General features: G+C 39.8%; 1 protein-coding gene across 12 annotated transcripts in view; it reads left to right on the forward strand.

The window, feature by feature from the left end:
* The window catches only part of otud7b (OTU deubiquitinase 7B), a 39877-nt gene that overhangs the window by 12552 nt on the left and 12076 nt on the right, over positions 1-15249 (forward strand). For all 12 annotated transcript variants that reach the window (XM_046044971.1, XM_046044968.1, XM_046044972.1 and 9 more), the window contains exons 2-3: positions 14164-14392; positions 15075-15245. In XM_046044971.1, coding sequence (XP_045900927.1) covers positions 14308-14392; positions 15075-15245 — 256 coding nt within the window. In that variant the 5' untranslated portion in view covers positions 14164-14307. The remainder of the gene's footprint in view (positions 1-14163; positions 14393-15074; positions 15246-15249) is intronic.

A 15249-nucleotide genomic window follows, 5' to 3' on the forward strand; every position in this document is an offset into this window, starting at 1 on the left:
CCTCCAGCTGAACTCAGACAAAACAGAAATCCTGGTCATCGGGTCTCAGCAGATGGCAAATCAAATACTGCCATCTGCTGGTTCCCTAGTAAATCACATTAAGCCTGTGGCAAAGAACCTTGGTGTTTGGTTTGATAGTAATTTAAATTTCGAGCAGCACACCACAAAGCTTGTTCAATCATGTTTTTATCAACTTAGAAATATAGCAAAAATTCGATCTATGTTAACTTTTAAGGACACCGAGACCATTTTACACGCCTTCATCTCATCACGCCTGGATTATTGCAACAGCCTTTTCACCTGTTTAACCCAAAAATCTATTGATTGACTCCAGACTGTCCAGAACTCAGCTGCCAGGCTTTTAACCAGAACAAAGAAATATGACCACATTACTCCTATTTTAGCTTCATTACACTGGCTCCCAGTATGTTTTAGAAGTGACTTTAAAATTCTATTGATCACTTTTAAAGCTCTTCATGGCCTCTCGCCTTGTTATATTTCTGACCTTTTAGTCCCATACGCAGCAGCACGTACCTTGAGATCCTCGGGCAGAGGTCTGCTGTCTGTTCCAGAGTCTCGACTGAAAACTAAAGGGGACAGAGCGTTTGCTGTCAGGGCCCCGAGGCTCTGGAACAGCCTGCTCGAGGAAATCAGGTCGGCTGAGTCAATGAACTCTTAAGTCCCTTCTTAAAACATACTTTTATAGGAGAGCCTTTCCTGATCTTATTTGACTTTATTTTATCCCTTTTATTTTATTGTATTTTACTAATTTTATATTAATTTTTCATGCTCTTGTTTTTTTGTATTATTCTTTACACTTGTTAAAGCACTTTGTAACTTGTTTTTGAAAAGTGCTCTACAAATAAGGATTATTATTATTATTCTCCTTGCCTGGTCTTATAACTTGTCTCACAGTTCCTCAGACCTTTCTCTCTGTGGCTGCTTCTCAGTCATCTTCACAGCTAACGTCCCCTAAGAAGTCCAGCATGTTCGAACGTACCACTGTTTGTTTACATTCTCTCCCACTGCTTCGAGCGCGCCGCCACCACCTTCTGCTCACTCCGAGCAGCTTTGTTTGTGCTTAATTTACAGACCCAGGGGCTGTGTAGGAAAACCGGATTTTTTTTCAGAGAACACGAAAAACAAAGGGCTACCTACCCATGAGGAACTATTCGCCGATTTTAACAAAAAGTGTATTGGATAAGAATCGCTAAATAGGTGAAATTAGGGGTGGGCGACATGGTAAAAATATCATATCACAATTAATTTCAGGCAGGATCACAATTCATTTTCCTGTTGGTTTTTAAGACTATTTTGCAAGTTATTGATTTAACAGAGGTGGCACGGTGGTCCGGTGGATAGCGCTGTTGCCTCACAGCAAGAAGGTTGCTTTGTGGAGTTTGCATGTTCTCCCCGTGTCTGCGTGTGTTCTCCGGCTTCCTTCCACCGTCCTAAGACATCCGGACTAGGTTGATTGGTGACCCTAAATTGTCCGTAGGTGTGAGTGTGAGTGGTTGTTTGTCTATGTGTGGCCCTGCGATGGATTGGCGACCTGTCCAGGGTGTACCCCGCCTTTCGCCTGATTTCAGCTCCAGCTCCCCGTGACCCTGTACACAGGATAAGCAGTTGGCGATGGATGGATGGTAAAAGAGAAAAATAACACTACTTTATTAATAGACTAAGAATGAATTTAAACAAGAAAATGTATCTGTCCATCAACACACTATGTAAATCACCTCGGTACTATAGAGAGCCTAAGTCCCTCCCCTTCCGGTGGACCACCATGGGACCTTATTTCGGAAGAATATTGTACGGTAGTCAATGGCACATATAGTAGTTTTAAGAGTTTTTTTATGCGGGAATATAGTTGTTTTAACTACAAATATGTGGTTGATTTCTCAAGACAGAGCTGATTGCTACGACATTTTCTGAGATGTGAGGTCCCGCCCGCTAATGGGTCCGGCCGTCATCAAGTCCGCTGCTGTTCCAATTGATGAATGACGGACTGCGTGCTCCCGTTCCTGGGAGTCTGTACTCCCGAGCCGAACTTGCCAAGTCCGAGCTTTAAAGTACAGAAGTCCGAACTTGGCGAACTCGGTATTGAGAAACCCTGTTGGTCTGTGTTCGGTCCTGTTCATGCCGTGTTCACTGGGAGGCCGCTCACCGCAGTTTTGTTTACCGCTCGCTTGGTTCCAGTTCTGAGGCGCCGCTCTCTGACATTATCCTGGCCTGAAAACCTCCAGTGCTTGAGTAGAGGTGTAACGTTTAACACAATACACTCTCCTGGCGATCCGAGCTCCCAGTCCGGGCTGATTCAGATGACCATTAGGCTAACTGAGCTAATCAGAATCAGTTTTATTGCCAGGTATGTGTACACATACGATGAATTTGACTCAGGATTGTACACTGCTCACGATGTGCTTACTTATACAATAATACCATAACACAATAATAAAATAATAATAAAATAAAATCAGACACAAACTACAGAATAGACAACACTAATATACACACTATGAACAAAACAATATAGACATATTGACAAATAGTGCAGTTATCAGAGTGCAAAGGATGCGACAGTAAACTATTGTCATTATGTACATGTTGATGGTGGATATGATATACAGGTACATATACATGCATACATGTACACAGTGTGATGGAGCATAGTGCAAAGGATGCTGGAAAAAATAAATATGACCTAATTATATAACAGCAATTAGTTAGCCGCGGTTAGCGGTTGCTTTAGCACTTTCTGTTCATCAGCATACTCCGTAAATCGTAGGGAGTTGAGGCAGAGCACCCGGGGTACACGGGGAACTTTAATGTTAACTTTATGATAACAGTTAAGCTGATGATACGCCGGGCAACTTTTTGAGCAATGTTGCTGGGCAATCTTGCTAGTGGCAAGTCCGACTATGTTTTGAATGGATAACGGCGGTGCGGAGCGGGTGGTGGGGGAAGGAGATTATGGTAGTAATCATTACTCATTACCATTGACGGCAACGTTGCCCTGCACAATTGCTCTAAAAGTTGCAGCTTTGCAGTGTTGCCTCTGTAGACAGCGGAGTACGCAGGCAGCTGACTTGCGATGTTGACAGTAAATTGCGTGTATGAGCCATAGAACTAAAACTGATAGATTGTGCACTGTAGCACGATATTAACGATCTCTCTGAAAAGGCAGATCGTGGAGACATTTTAATCGTTCACAATCAAATCTCCCACCCCTAGGTGAAATGCTTTGGTCCCTCTCTTCTATCATGAACATATTATTTTAAAGTGCTTTATAAATGAATTTATTTTGACTTTGAGAAAGGAGGAAAAGTACTGACTTGCTTTGCTACACAAACATCTTTCTGCAGCAACCTTGTATGTAAGCCTGAGGGGGTTTTTACAATGCAATGCTTATCATATGCTGAAGCATTATGCAAGCCCTTGGAAATGAATGTGCTTACGTTACACTGTTTATATGATGCATCCAGTTGCCCTTGAAGACAACTGATGGTGCAAAAAATTGTCAAAATTGGGTGAGATATCTTTTACTTTGTCTTTACAGACGGAGCAATTTTCCATTTCCATATTGTATTTATTTTTCTAGGTTTTTTTGTCAACAAAACTACAAAATTGTCAGTAATGAAAGCATAGTCCAGCCCTGTAGAATGATATTACAAGCAAGGATTTTGCTTTGCAATGCTTTGTAGTGCATTTTCTTGTCCAAGTCTGTTTTTTAACCCTTTTGCTTTTTCTGTCAAGCGGGACTGAAGCAGTACATCCTATAGCAGATATTCATTCTGCATAGTACATTTGCAGCAGTGCCATTGTACTGCTCCGTTCAGCTGAGAGAAGAACTGTGTAAAGGGCAGGGTTTTCCTTCTTTCCTTAGCCAGGCAGCGATCAGCCTCCTTCCCAACTGTAGCTCTCATGTTATATAATGAGTCAGTGTAGGCTGACTGGGCTCAGTCAGTAACCAGATTAGAAGGACAGCCATCTCACCACACCTTTGTTTGTCTTCCTTTTCTGGTTTTCTTCAGTCATAAGTTATTTGCTGTGATTGATTGTTCTCCGCAAACCCAGCCCTGTTTCTGGAGAATAAAAAAAAAAAAAAACTCACTGAAAAAGTGAATGAACAACGATGCATTTGGTCTGGTTTAATGAATGTGGTTTTATGGACAGTAAGCTATGTCTGTCACAGATAGAGCACTCAGACTGTGCTCTAAACTCTGACAACATAAGACTGACTGAGACTTAAGTGCATCAATCATGTGGAGATTTAAGTCTCTCCAAATTTCCCTTGTTAGCTGTTAGTGTAGCCCGCACAATACTAGATTTTTGAGGCTGATGTCGATACATTGGCAGATAGAACTTATTTGAGCAAAAGTACAAAATGCAAACTAACTATCTTGATCTTGACCTTTTTAAAATTTACCTAGTATGCCTACTGATAGAATGACAGGTATATCGGTTGTTATATTGGTCTAGCTCAGATGTCAGGACTCATAGTTCTGTCCAAAGATTGAGAGGTTGTATCCCTCCATCCCACTGGCCCAGAGATGGAGCACTGGGGACACACATACAACTCCTGCTACAACTCCCACCACCCACAATGTCCTCCCTTGTGTGTTTACTTACTGCCCTTTATCTCATTACTCATATGGTTTTGACTGAGAGGGTGTGTTACATTCACTGTGATCACCGGAAAGGACTAAAACTGAACTAAAATAGAACTGACACATTTATAGACGTGGTCATTCGTCCTGTCTTGACCATTAAAGGGAGACGGCACAACTCAGTTGCGCTCATTTTATAAGGTCTTGTAACAAACTGTGCTGAAAATTGTCTGGCTCAGGTCATTGTTAAGTGTCTATTCAAGTGTAGTGTACTCCTCTTATTCTTTGACCCCAGCTCCTTTTCCTCTTAATTGTAAAGCAAAGCTCATGTTTCACACCATGATTGTAACCTCAGTGAGCCAAACATAAAGTGGTGAATCTTTCTTTCTAGACACGTTACTATCCATGAACCTGTTTTCATTCTCTATGGACACCTACTGTAGGTATGCCTAGTTTAATCTGATAAGCATGTGGAGAAGCAGGTTCTGTGAAAGACACAACCCATGATGTGTAAATAAAAGTGTAAATCCATTACCATTATTCAGAACACAGAATTGGAACATGCTCAGATATATATATATATATTCAAATAGCATTTTAATGCTCAGAATAACAAAATTATCTGTCTGTGCATTAAAACCTGAGTTCTTTACATCTATAATGTCCATAGATACAAGAGAGCTATTCTCAGTTATTGGCAAATATAAAATGCTCAGGGTCCTTCTAGCCTATATCTTACTTAGTTAAGTCTCAGCAAAACATAAATTAGAGCGTCTTTAGCTTCTGTAATGTGACGTGTGTCAGAGTGAAACAGAATATGTGGGCAGGTTTTGGTTATGAGAGGGATAGATAAATGACCCTGCCAGGAATAAGGGATTAGAATTATTTTTCATTTCACTTTGATTGAAGTGGCTATAATCAATATTTTTCTTTATAATAATAGATCAAATGACAATGTTAAGTCGTTGCTCATAGAGATGAACCTACAGAGAATTATCACCATAATTTGGAGAACCCCTCTGCTTTATGGAGCTTTTATGGTGAGTTTCAGCTCATTGTTTAGCTGTTTTGGTTCACTTTCACTGCTCTCTTAGTGTTGTTTTTGGCCATAGCAGGCAGCTGTTTTCAGCAAAAAAGCTCTAAAAGCCCACTGAACACTACTTGCTTAGCACCAAACGGTCGACAGACGCAGGTAGCAACTACCTGGTGAACATAGTGGGGCATTTAGTTTAGGGCTGCAAATAACAATGATTTTAGTACTCAAACTTCTATACATTATTTCATAGATGCTTCATTTAGTACTTTTGCTTGGCGGCGGCGCCCCCCACCCTGATAACGGGATCAGCTGTGTATGTTTTTAGATGATTGATATTTATTTGTCCTTTTGGAAATTCATAGTGTGTCATACAGACACAACAACATCAACAGGCCAACAACCAGACAGCTGCTTTAGAAACACAAACATCACCCGAGTGCTATACAAGTTATACTAAGGTGCAGTTCCCCGACACCCAGTTAACTCATGACTGTGACGTTACAACCCAAACTCAAGGCCCCACCAGGAGAACAACAAACACATGTATACATTTTCAGCTGAGGATTGCGGCTTACTTTGGCTAGCCTTCAGCTCAACAATCAATCATGATTACAGCTAAATGCTAAAGTTGCTGTTACTGTTACCTTGTCTGTTGTCCGCTGTCAGAACACCGGATGCTTTCTGATGCTGTTCAGGTGCTGTTGCGGTAAAGTTAGGCGACATAAGCTTTGTTTTACGGTGGACGGACTGTAACATTACAGAGTTGTTGTTTTCTTGTAGCTTGAAATAATCCCATATTATGGACACTTCCTTCTTCGTCCCTCACTATTTTCTCTCTCTTCCTCCACTTTGCAAACAGCAGCAATATAATCACGTCGCATTCACACAGTATAAGCACAATGTGCGACAGTAATAAAGGTCCCAGCGAAATAGTGTGCTAAAAAGTTATTTGGATTAAACGAAGCCTCGATGCAAAGAATTTGCATCCATGCATTTTAGTAATTGATTTAATCAATGAATCGTTTCAGCCCTAATGTAGTTGCTAAACAACCACATATATTCCCTCAGGAGTTGGTGGAGAAACAGAGCCAAAAGAGAATGAATGTTTGACTTAAATTTATCATGTAGATACAAACACACAACCCAAAATGAATGATAATGTTGCTCCCTAACTGCTGGATAATTACAGAAGAAACTAATTTTGCTAACAAAACTTTGCAATATCAACTTAAGGTGAAAATATGTCAATGCTGTGTTCACAACTTGTTTCCACTGGCGCGAATGCATGAGAATTTTAGTTGCAACTTTTATGATACAGATTGTGGATCTTTAAATTAGAAAATGTTTACGTAATTTATTGGTTCATGTTAATATAAGCTCTTCTTCAGTGCCGTAAAAAGATATTGTTCTTGTGTTCACATAATTTAGGTCATGCCATATTGAGTGACCTTGCATGAGTAACCTACACAGTGAAGCATGACAAAGCATTTAGAGCCCTAGCATCTTTTGCACACAGTAGGCTAAATGCCTTGTCTTAATGTCTTGCCCTTTGTGTCATATGTTTTGTTGTCTGTTTCTCTCCTTATGTTCCTTATTTTGGTTTTGCTCTGAGAAGTGGATAATGGCCTCACCCCAGGCTGATAACAACACATTGTACCAACACTGCTAACTCCTGTTTTACTTTATAACAACAAAGACAATGATGATAACAGCAAGCTGTTTTCATTTAGCACCTTTCATACAGGAAATGCAGTTTAGAATGCTTCACATAGAAAATAATAAAAAGTATTATTAGAAAAATATTAAGCCTGTTGTGTAATGTAATGACAACAGAGTAAGTTGCTTTTGTGTTTATTTCTTGTGTCTTTTATGTCACCTGATAATCAGGCTGGATTGACATTTAGTTTTTGCCAAAAGAAAAATCAGACATGTGGACAGTGATTCAGATGTCTGTGAACCAGGCTAGCTTCTTTGCAGATCATATTTAAAAATGTCTTGTTGGTGTATTACTGCTTGTTTACATAGCTGTTTCACTGTTTGGCCTGTGTTCTCTATTTTTTTAAAATTTCTTTTTCTCACTGGTAAGTGTCTTTTCTGTCAGGCTAGAGAATCAGGCTTACTGAATCCCCTACGGAAGAGAATGATTCCTTTAATCTCCACCAGTTCAGCTGCTCATTGGTCAGTAGTAGAAGACTCAGCTGTTTCTCCTGGTGTGAATGTAGGTAGATCTCAAATGTGAGGGCATGCATTCCATAAGAAGAATATAAACATTTCCTTCATAAATTATCTGAAGCCTAGCAAAACAAACTTGTGTCCCTACTCCCTGCAGTAAATTGACCCTCTCAGCCCACCGAGGGCTGACGCAGTGGGCTGTGGTGACCTCTATCTCCCTCAGTGATCCAGGCCATTCGCCCAGCCCTCAGCTCAGCACCCACGTGTTTTCAGCAGCTCCTGTTACGTAAGCCCTCCTGCCAGACAAAAGCTCAGCCATCCCCAGACACAAATCACTGACTGCCCCATGTTGGCAGCATCGCTGTTACTGTTAGCCAGGAGTCTACACAAGGTCTTTCTTGTGCAGAATATGTTTTTGCTAACTACCAGATTCAACGTTTTGGTCCCCAAATAAAGTCTGTTTTTTAGGGATGAAATATACTTTATTATGCATTTGTAGGGCGCAATGTTTTTTCTAGATTCTCTTTAATTTTTTCCTCAATTACGTGTTTTCCGTTAAAATTTTTCTTTTTCCGATTTAAGCGCATTTTGTCACGAGAAACGGTGTGTAATCAAGTGGTGGATGAATACAATTTCAACAATTTAATAAGAAAATCTTAAAAATATAATCAATATCAATAAATTTGATGTATTATGCAAATTTGTATAGAAGTATTCAAATGTATGTGCAAATTTATATATGGGGACAATTCACTCTACAGTAGTGTATTAAAATACTATGCGTGTAAAAAATGCTTGTAATGCTTGGGAAAACTCAGATTTTTGTAAAATGCATCCACATTTTGGCAGATTTCATGATATTCCGCGTTTTACAGTTGATGCCATTGTTATCATCAAAGTCTGTGTTTTCCGCATCGTGGGAATCATAGGGCCCTATATTTGTGTGAACGCCATGTAACAGTATGTCAAGCATGAATTCTAGGCCCTGCTAACCATATGACAGTGAAACCGGAATGGGTAATGTCAGACTCTTCAGTAACATTTCACAATAAATGCATTTGATGAACTCAATAAACTTGCAGCTTCCCAAACCTTCATTGTTGTTCAGTCAGTGTGAAGGTTTTACTGCTCAGTCTTAATTACTGTATGCTCTGACATTCCCACCTTTTGTTTAAGTCTTTCTTGTGTCATTTGTTATATTGCACCAATTTAAAAGTGTCATAATGTAGGTAGTAATTAGAACCAAAACCAGGGGTCGAATTAATGAATAACATTTACTGTCATTACTATAACAGTGTCTTTTTTTATGTTCTTCACATCAAATATACCTGTTATATTGCGTAACCAACAGGTGTGGGCTGGGTCTGGATTAATTTTAAAATGCTCATAGTGGATCCTGCAGCGGTGACTTTACTGCATTTACTTAGGCAAGTATACCTTCAGTGCAAGTGGGACAGAGGCTATGTGGACTGGTTATAGTGGGACAGTGAGTCTGAGTGGACTGTTGTGTTTTGTAAACCTAGAGCAGATGGAGGAGGACTTTGCTCTGCACAATGCTCACAGACAGGTGAATACAACAACAGACTTAACAGTGATGGTTGTAACTCATTCTCTAGAAGAGAATGTCAACCTTGTTAGGCAACGTAGTGTTTGTAGTGTGTGTGTGTGTGTGTGTGTGTGTGTGTGTGTGTGTGTGTGTGTGTTTGTACTACACGTTGCAAAAAACTGTTCAGATCTCTATTTGCTTTAATATGTGTATTTGTGGCTGCACATTTTAATGTTTAGTATATGTCTGTTTTGTCTGCCTTGGTGACATTTTATTCTTATGTTGACTCTATAAGGAGTGGCAGGGTGTTTAATTTCTGTAGCCTAATAATGCTTGTCGCACCCGACATGGTGTCCATAGCTCTTTTTATTGATAGTCAGTCATTTTGTTTAATTGTTTGAGTTTTGTCCTCTATTCTGGTTAATTCTACTGAGACTACACTGAGGAAGATGGTTGTGCAATGGATCATCAGTTGTTTGCACAGGCTGCAAAGTGCCAGCTATGGGTATATTGTTTGGACATAGGGGCTGTGTGGTATGTATACATTGACATGTTATGTTATTGACACTTTAATTATTTCTCTTTAATTTAATAGGTCTATCACATAACATATTCATATACATTGCCAGCCTTTTTTTTTTTTTTTTTTAAATGTAACACAGCAACATTTTCTTATAGTACATTTTAATTTACCCTACTTTTTACTTTTACTTGAGTAAAATTTTCTCACTCTTTCCATTTCTGACCAAGACACTTTTAGGCTAAACTAACACGCTAAAATGCTTTCAAATCTGATCAAATAAATAAATAATAATAAATGGCATGGCCTTTTTACTGAGCATACAGATTGATTAAAACAATTAAAAAGCACACAACACACAATTAGCAAGAGTACAGGCTTTTTCTCAAAACAAGTCTTTTCCAAGTTTTTTTGAAGGAGAGCCATGTGACATTACATCAAAAGCATCAGAGTGGGTTCACAGGAATGCCTGATGATACAGGCCCAAAGTGACAACAGCCGGCCTTTTGTTGGTCTGTGTTGGGACTTTCTGTCCACAGCCCTTCACTTTTATCGCCTGTTTCACTGCTTGCAGTGTTTCTTTTGAATAATCAGAATAACCAAACCAGTAAATTGCCTTTTATGGGATTCTATTAAGTAAACAAACAAGAGGCTTTACATAGTACCCAGAGGTCCAGGCAGAGGCTGGATTCTGCTAAAGCCATCTGAGTGAGTAAAGGTAAGTTAAACACATTTTTAAGTGTTTTTAAATGTGCATTTTTTAAACCTTGTCAGAGGAACATTTCTGTTACTTTGTGACAGACAAAAGTTTGATTCCCAATAATCATTAATATAGATACTAATTGGTGGGGATTTTCCAGCATGGATATTGCTCTAAGGTTATTAAACATTTTCTTTAAGTTAATTTTTTATATCGTTCAACTTTCAATTCCTGTGTAATTTTTTTATTCCATCTGAGTTGGTCTTTCACTGAGTCAGTCAACAGAACACAAGGCTTTCTATAATACATATTTTATATAGGAGAGGCATGTGTGATGCAGGTCTTCTGCGTCATACAAGCCTCTTGCATTGAACTTCATATGAGCCTGGTGTCACAAATTAACACCTCATTGTCATTGTTCAGTTCAGAGTCTGCACATGTGTTTAATACCTGTAACTGTAAATTACTAAAAAGGTTAGTTAGAGTTTTACCTCTGTAGCCATGCTGTCTGCTCGGTCTTACTCTTAATATTTGGTTCTTTTTTTCTTGGTTTTGGGAGAGTTAATGTTCATTTCAGTAACCTTTAACTCTCATCCCCTCTTATCCTTAATCCCTTACACATGTCCACGAAAGGCAGGGCGGCATCCAACCTGCATTCGTCGGGATCAGGGTCGCGAAGGTCAATTGAACCTTTTAGAAAAAAGCTCAAGCTCCTCATTCATGTAAATAAGAATACTGATCTGGGCTCTGGCAAACAAATGCAGGTCAGTCTGATACAAAAGTTGATCCGGGCTAAGCTTTTACTGCAGTGCAGTGAATTAGAAGTGATTCCTTTTAGTTTGTCCCTTATATCATCATGCCATTCACTGTTTAGAGACGCTGGAAACGACGTTGGCCTTAAAGGCATCAGACTTTTAGTTTGATAACAAACTGAACTTCCTGGACTGGTTAGCATTACATCTTCTTACTGGTACCTATAGCAACATACTCACTCCAACACAGCCCCTGGTGTTTTTTGATGCAGTGCTAATATATGTCAGATCAAGGTCTAACTCACGCGTGGGGTCTGTTTGGTACCTAGTCATTTTAAATGGTTAACTGGCTTCAGTCTCACATCTGTAAGGTGTTGTGAATGTGATCAGTAGACCTTAATATCACAGAGTTGACAAAACTGCGAGAATGCTAGGAGATGCTGCAGGGGAGGCTGCTGAATGCCTGACTATGCAGAGAACGCTCTAGAAATACTCGGCTGGCTGAGAAAGGCCTTTTGTACTGAATTCTGTTCCTCCCCTGCGTGCCTGTGCAGTTTTTCCTGTAATAATGATGGAGAAACTGAGGGAGGTAGGGAGTGTGTGTGTAGCGCAAGAACGATGGAGAGGTGTAAGAAGAGTAAACTCGTGACTCATCAGGCGCAGTGGAGAGTTCACTGAGTCAGAGATGAGGCAGGAACATTGGGTGTTGGATGAGCCATGGGACGGATGGGAATAGATGACTGTAGGTAGATAAAAAGAAAAGTCAGTCAAAACTGGATTAGGCTGTTTCTGAACTTCAAGGCATCATAATGACTGGATAGTTTTACAATTGTGCACGGCAATTTTTTACCCAAAGAGCATTGTCATTATTCATGTATTGAATTACATGTTGGGTGCTGTATTTAAGTCACTATGTTGGTATGTCAAAAGGTAGACCTGAAGTAATATTTAGTTTTAATATTAGTACTTAATAGTAATGCTCGCAATCCAGGTCAAGTAAAAATAGCATACTGTAGCTGGATTTGCATTTAGTATAACAATGAAGGATTTCATTTCCTTTTTGATCAGCAAGGTTTATCATTTACCAGATGTTTGAGATTTTTCAAACACTTATGCTCCGTACTTGTATAGCGCCTTTCTAGTCTTTTCGACAAGGGGCAAATCGGGGTTCAGTATCTTGCCCAAGGACACTTCGACACGCAACCAGGGGGAGCCAGGGATCGAACCGCCGACCTTCCGATTAACAGCCAACCCACTCTACCTCCTGAGCCACAGCCGCCCCTTATTTACACATTATACTAACTCAGCAAAGTGCTGTGGAAGGACAGATTTTACAGAACAAGGCTTAACTGTCTGAGTGTGGTTCAAAGCACTGCTGAAAAGGTGTATGTGCACTTAGAATAGCTTTCTTGGTAAAATAAAGGCTTTTAGGTTTAGCTTGGCTCTAAAAGTACATCTTTTTAGCCAGAGTTACTTTGATTCGTGCCTTTTGTCTGGCTGTGCATTGATTGCCCTCTACCTCCTTTGTGTCAACTGCTCATTGTTGCTGACTTTTTTTCCCCTATGTCTTGATAATGTTTCTGTATTGATTTCAAGGCCCAACTAATGCTGGCCCTTTTGAGGATCTGCCATTGAAATTTGAACAGTAAAATCGAATTGATTTCAACGGGGCCTCTTCAAAGGAATACTATTCCCTCATATCACACTTCTCAAACAAGTTTGACTTTATATTTGAAATAGCATTGAGGTCCATTTACTTTCCTACCTTGAAAAATATATTTTTTCTATACTGTTATCTAAATGTAAAATCACTGTTAACACTGATTATATATACAAAAATCTAATATTTGCCAAATTAATTTAGAGTGAAAGCAGACTTTATCTTAGCTGTTAGTAGAAGACGTATGTCTCTTTTTCTCTGACACATATCTTTAGTGTTACATGGTTTCCGGTCATGACTTTAATGATCAGTTTCTCTGGCAGAAAAAAATCTTGTCTTTACATATTCAACAGGTCACATCTGAAGGCGGTATTGAAGCACATTGGTCTCAAGTCAAGATTTTGAAATAGATGGCCTTAAGAGATGGAGCCTGACAGCTTTTCTGAATTCATAACAGTTAATTAAAAAGTGTTCACAAAAACAGGATGAAGACTGCAACCACACAGTAAAGTTACCCACATGACAAACATCACACTTAACAGCAGCTACCCTACATATGTTGTCATTTGACTTTTATTGGGTTTCAAGGCAAATCTGAGCAAACAGTTTGTCAAACCTGTTGACTCTGGGTGCCACAGCTGCTGTCTTGGGTGGGACCAGTGCCTGCAAAGGTGTTGAGTTCAAAAGCATCCAGGGGTTTGTACTACGAGGCAGGATTTGACAATAGCGATATTACTTTAGGTTTAACCCTGAGTTTTCAGTCACAACGTGGTTCACATCTGACAGGGGTACATCGCCATGGTAACTTATGTCGAATGGTTAACCTGCTCTGGAGCAGTTCATGTTCAAGATAAGAGATCAACGCTATCACAAAACCATCGGTCTGTCCATTAGTTACTTAACAACCAATTTCATGTAGTTAAATTATTCTTTCTTCATACATTTTCTTGAACTGAAACAATTAAACAATCCTTTAAATCATTCAGTAGAGAATTACACAGTTTGACACCAACCACTGAAGTATATATCGGGTTTAAAGTAGTCTGTGCATACTGATGCTTAAAAATGTTTTTCCCTCTATGGTCTACATCCTATGAACTAAAAACAAACCACTATAAATGAGTTTATTCGTGCATGTTTAATCTTGTTATATCTGTGTTCTCTTTTCAGGTGTGGCTGGTAGAGTAGTGGACTGGACCCTCCACCCCCCACCCCTTCCCTTGCTGTCCTGCCAGGGAGAGCAGAGTCTGTGTTTCTTTTTATTTAGTATTTTCTGCCCGGACACAACCTACAAACGTGTGAATTCATGATCACATGACCGTGGATATGGACGCAGTCCTGTCCGACTTTGTCCGTTCCACTGGAGCCGAACCGGGATTGGCCAGAGATCTGCTGGAGGGTGAGTTGCAGAGTATTTCATTATACCACTAGTCTTAGACAGAAATATAATTGACATATTAATGTTAGTGACACATTATCCAGTGCACATGCTACACAATGCAAAATTGCAAGTAGAGAAGTGATGAACATCAAATCAGACTTGTTTTTTAGCCAGTCATTCATAATCAAACCAAGTTCAACTTTAAGAGCAAATTTGTAGAATCCGTTATGTGTTCAATTAATGTATTCACTTCAGTTGACAGCTGGTGATGTTATGAGCAGCACCTAAATTGACGGTGTCTCAGTCAGTGCTTTTGGCTTGTTACTGTTAATTAGGCTATCATACACTAAGGAAGGAAAGTATAGCTGGAGTCAGCAGGGCTCCTGTTGCCTAGCAGCAACACAAGTTGCAAATAAGAATATGGGTTAAAAATGTAATGCAATGCAGTGAACAGCAGCAAACCAGCGAGCCCGGACGTGCTCCAAATTCTGATGTTTACCCAAGTGAAGGAATGTGCCAGTGGCCTTTACATAACACAATACACTCTATGGTTGCATTGACTTGTAGTAAATGTTTAAACTCATTAAGGATGTTTCATTTGATTTAATGAGTTTAGATCGACCTAGAAACAAGGTTCAGGTTGTCATGCTGGACCTGGTGGCTCAGGAAGATGTTCCTATCTCTCTCTCTCTCTATGTAGGCAAGAACTGGGATTTTACTGCTGCCCTCAGTGACTTTGAGCAGCTGCGACAGGTGCATGCTGGGAACCTAGCGTATTCGTTTGCAGAGGAGAGGACTTATCTGCCTCCCGAAAAGGAGATGGCACGGATAGGAAGGCCTATACTCCACCGCCAAGATGAGGTGGTGCAAGGTCA

Source organism: Micropterus dolomieu, linkage group LG03 (assembly GCF_021292245.1).
Source record: "Micropterus dolomieu isolate WLL.071019.BEF.003 ecotype Adirondacks linkage group LG03, ASM2129224v1, whole genome shotgun sequence".
Taxonomy (NCBI): Eukaryota; Metazoa; Chordata; class Actinopteri; order Centrarchiformes; family Centrarchidae; genus Micropterus; species Micropterus dolomieu.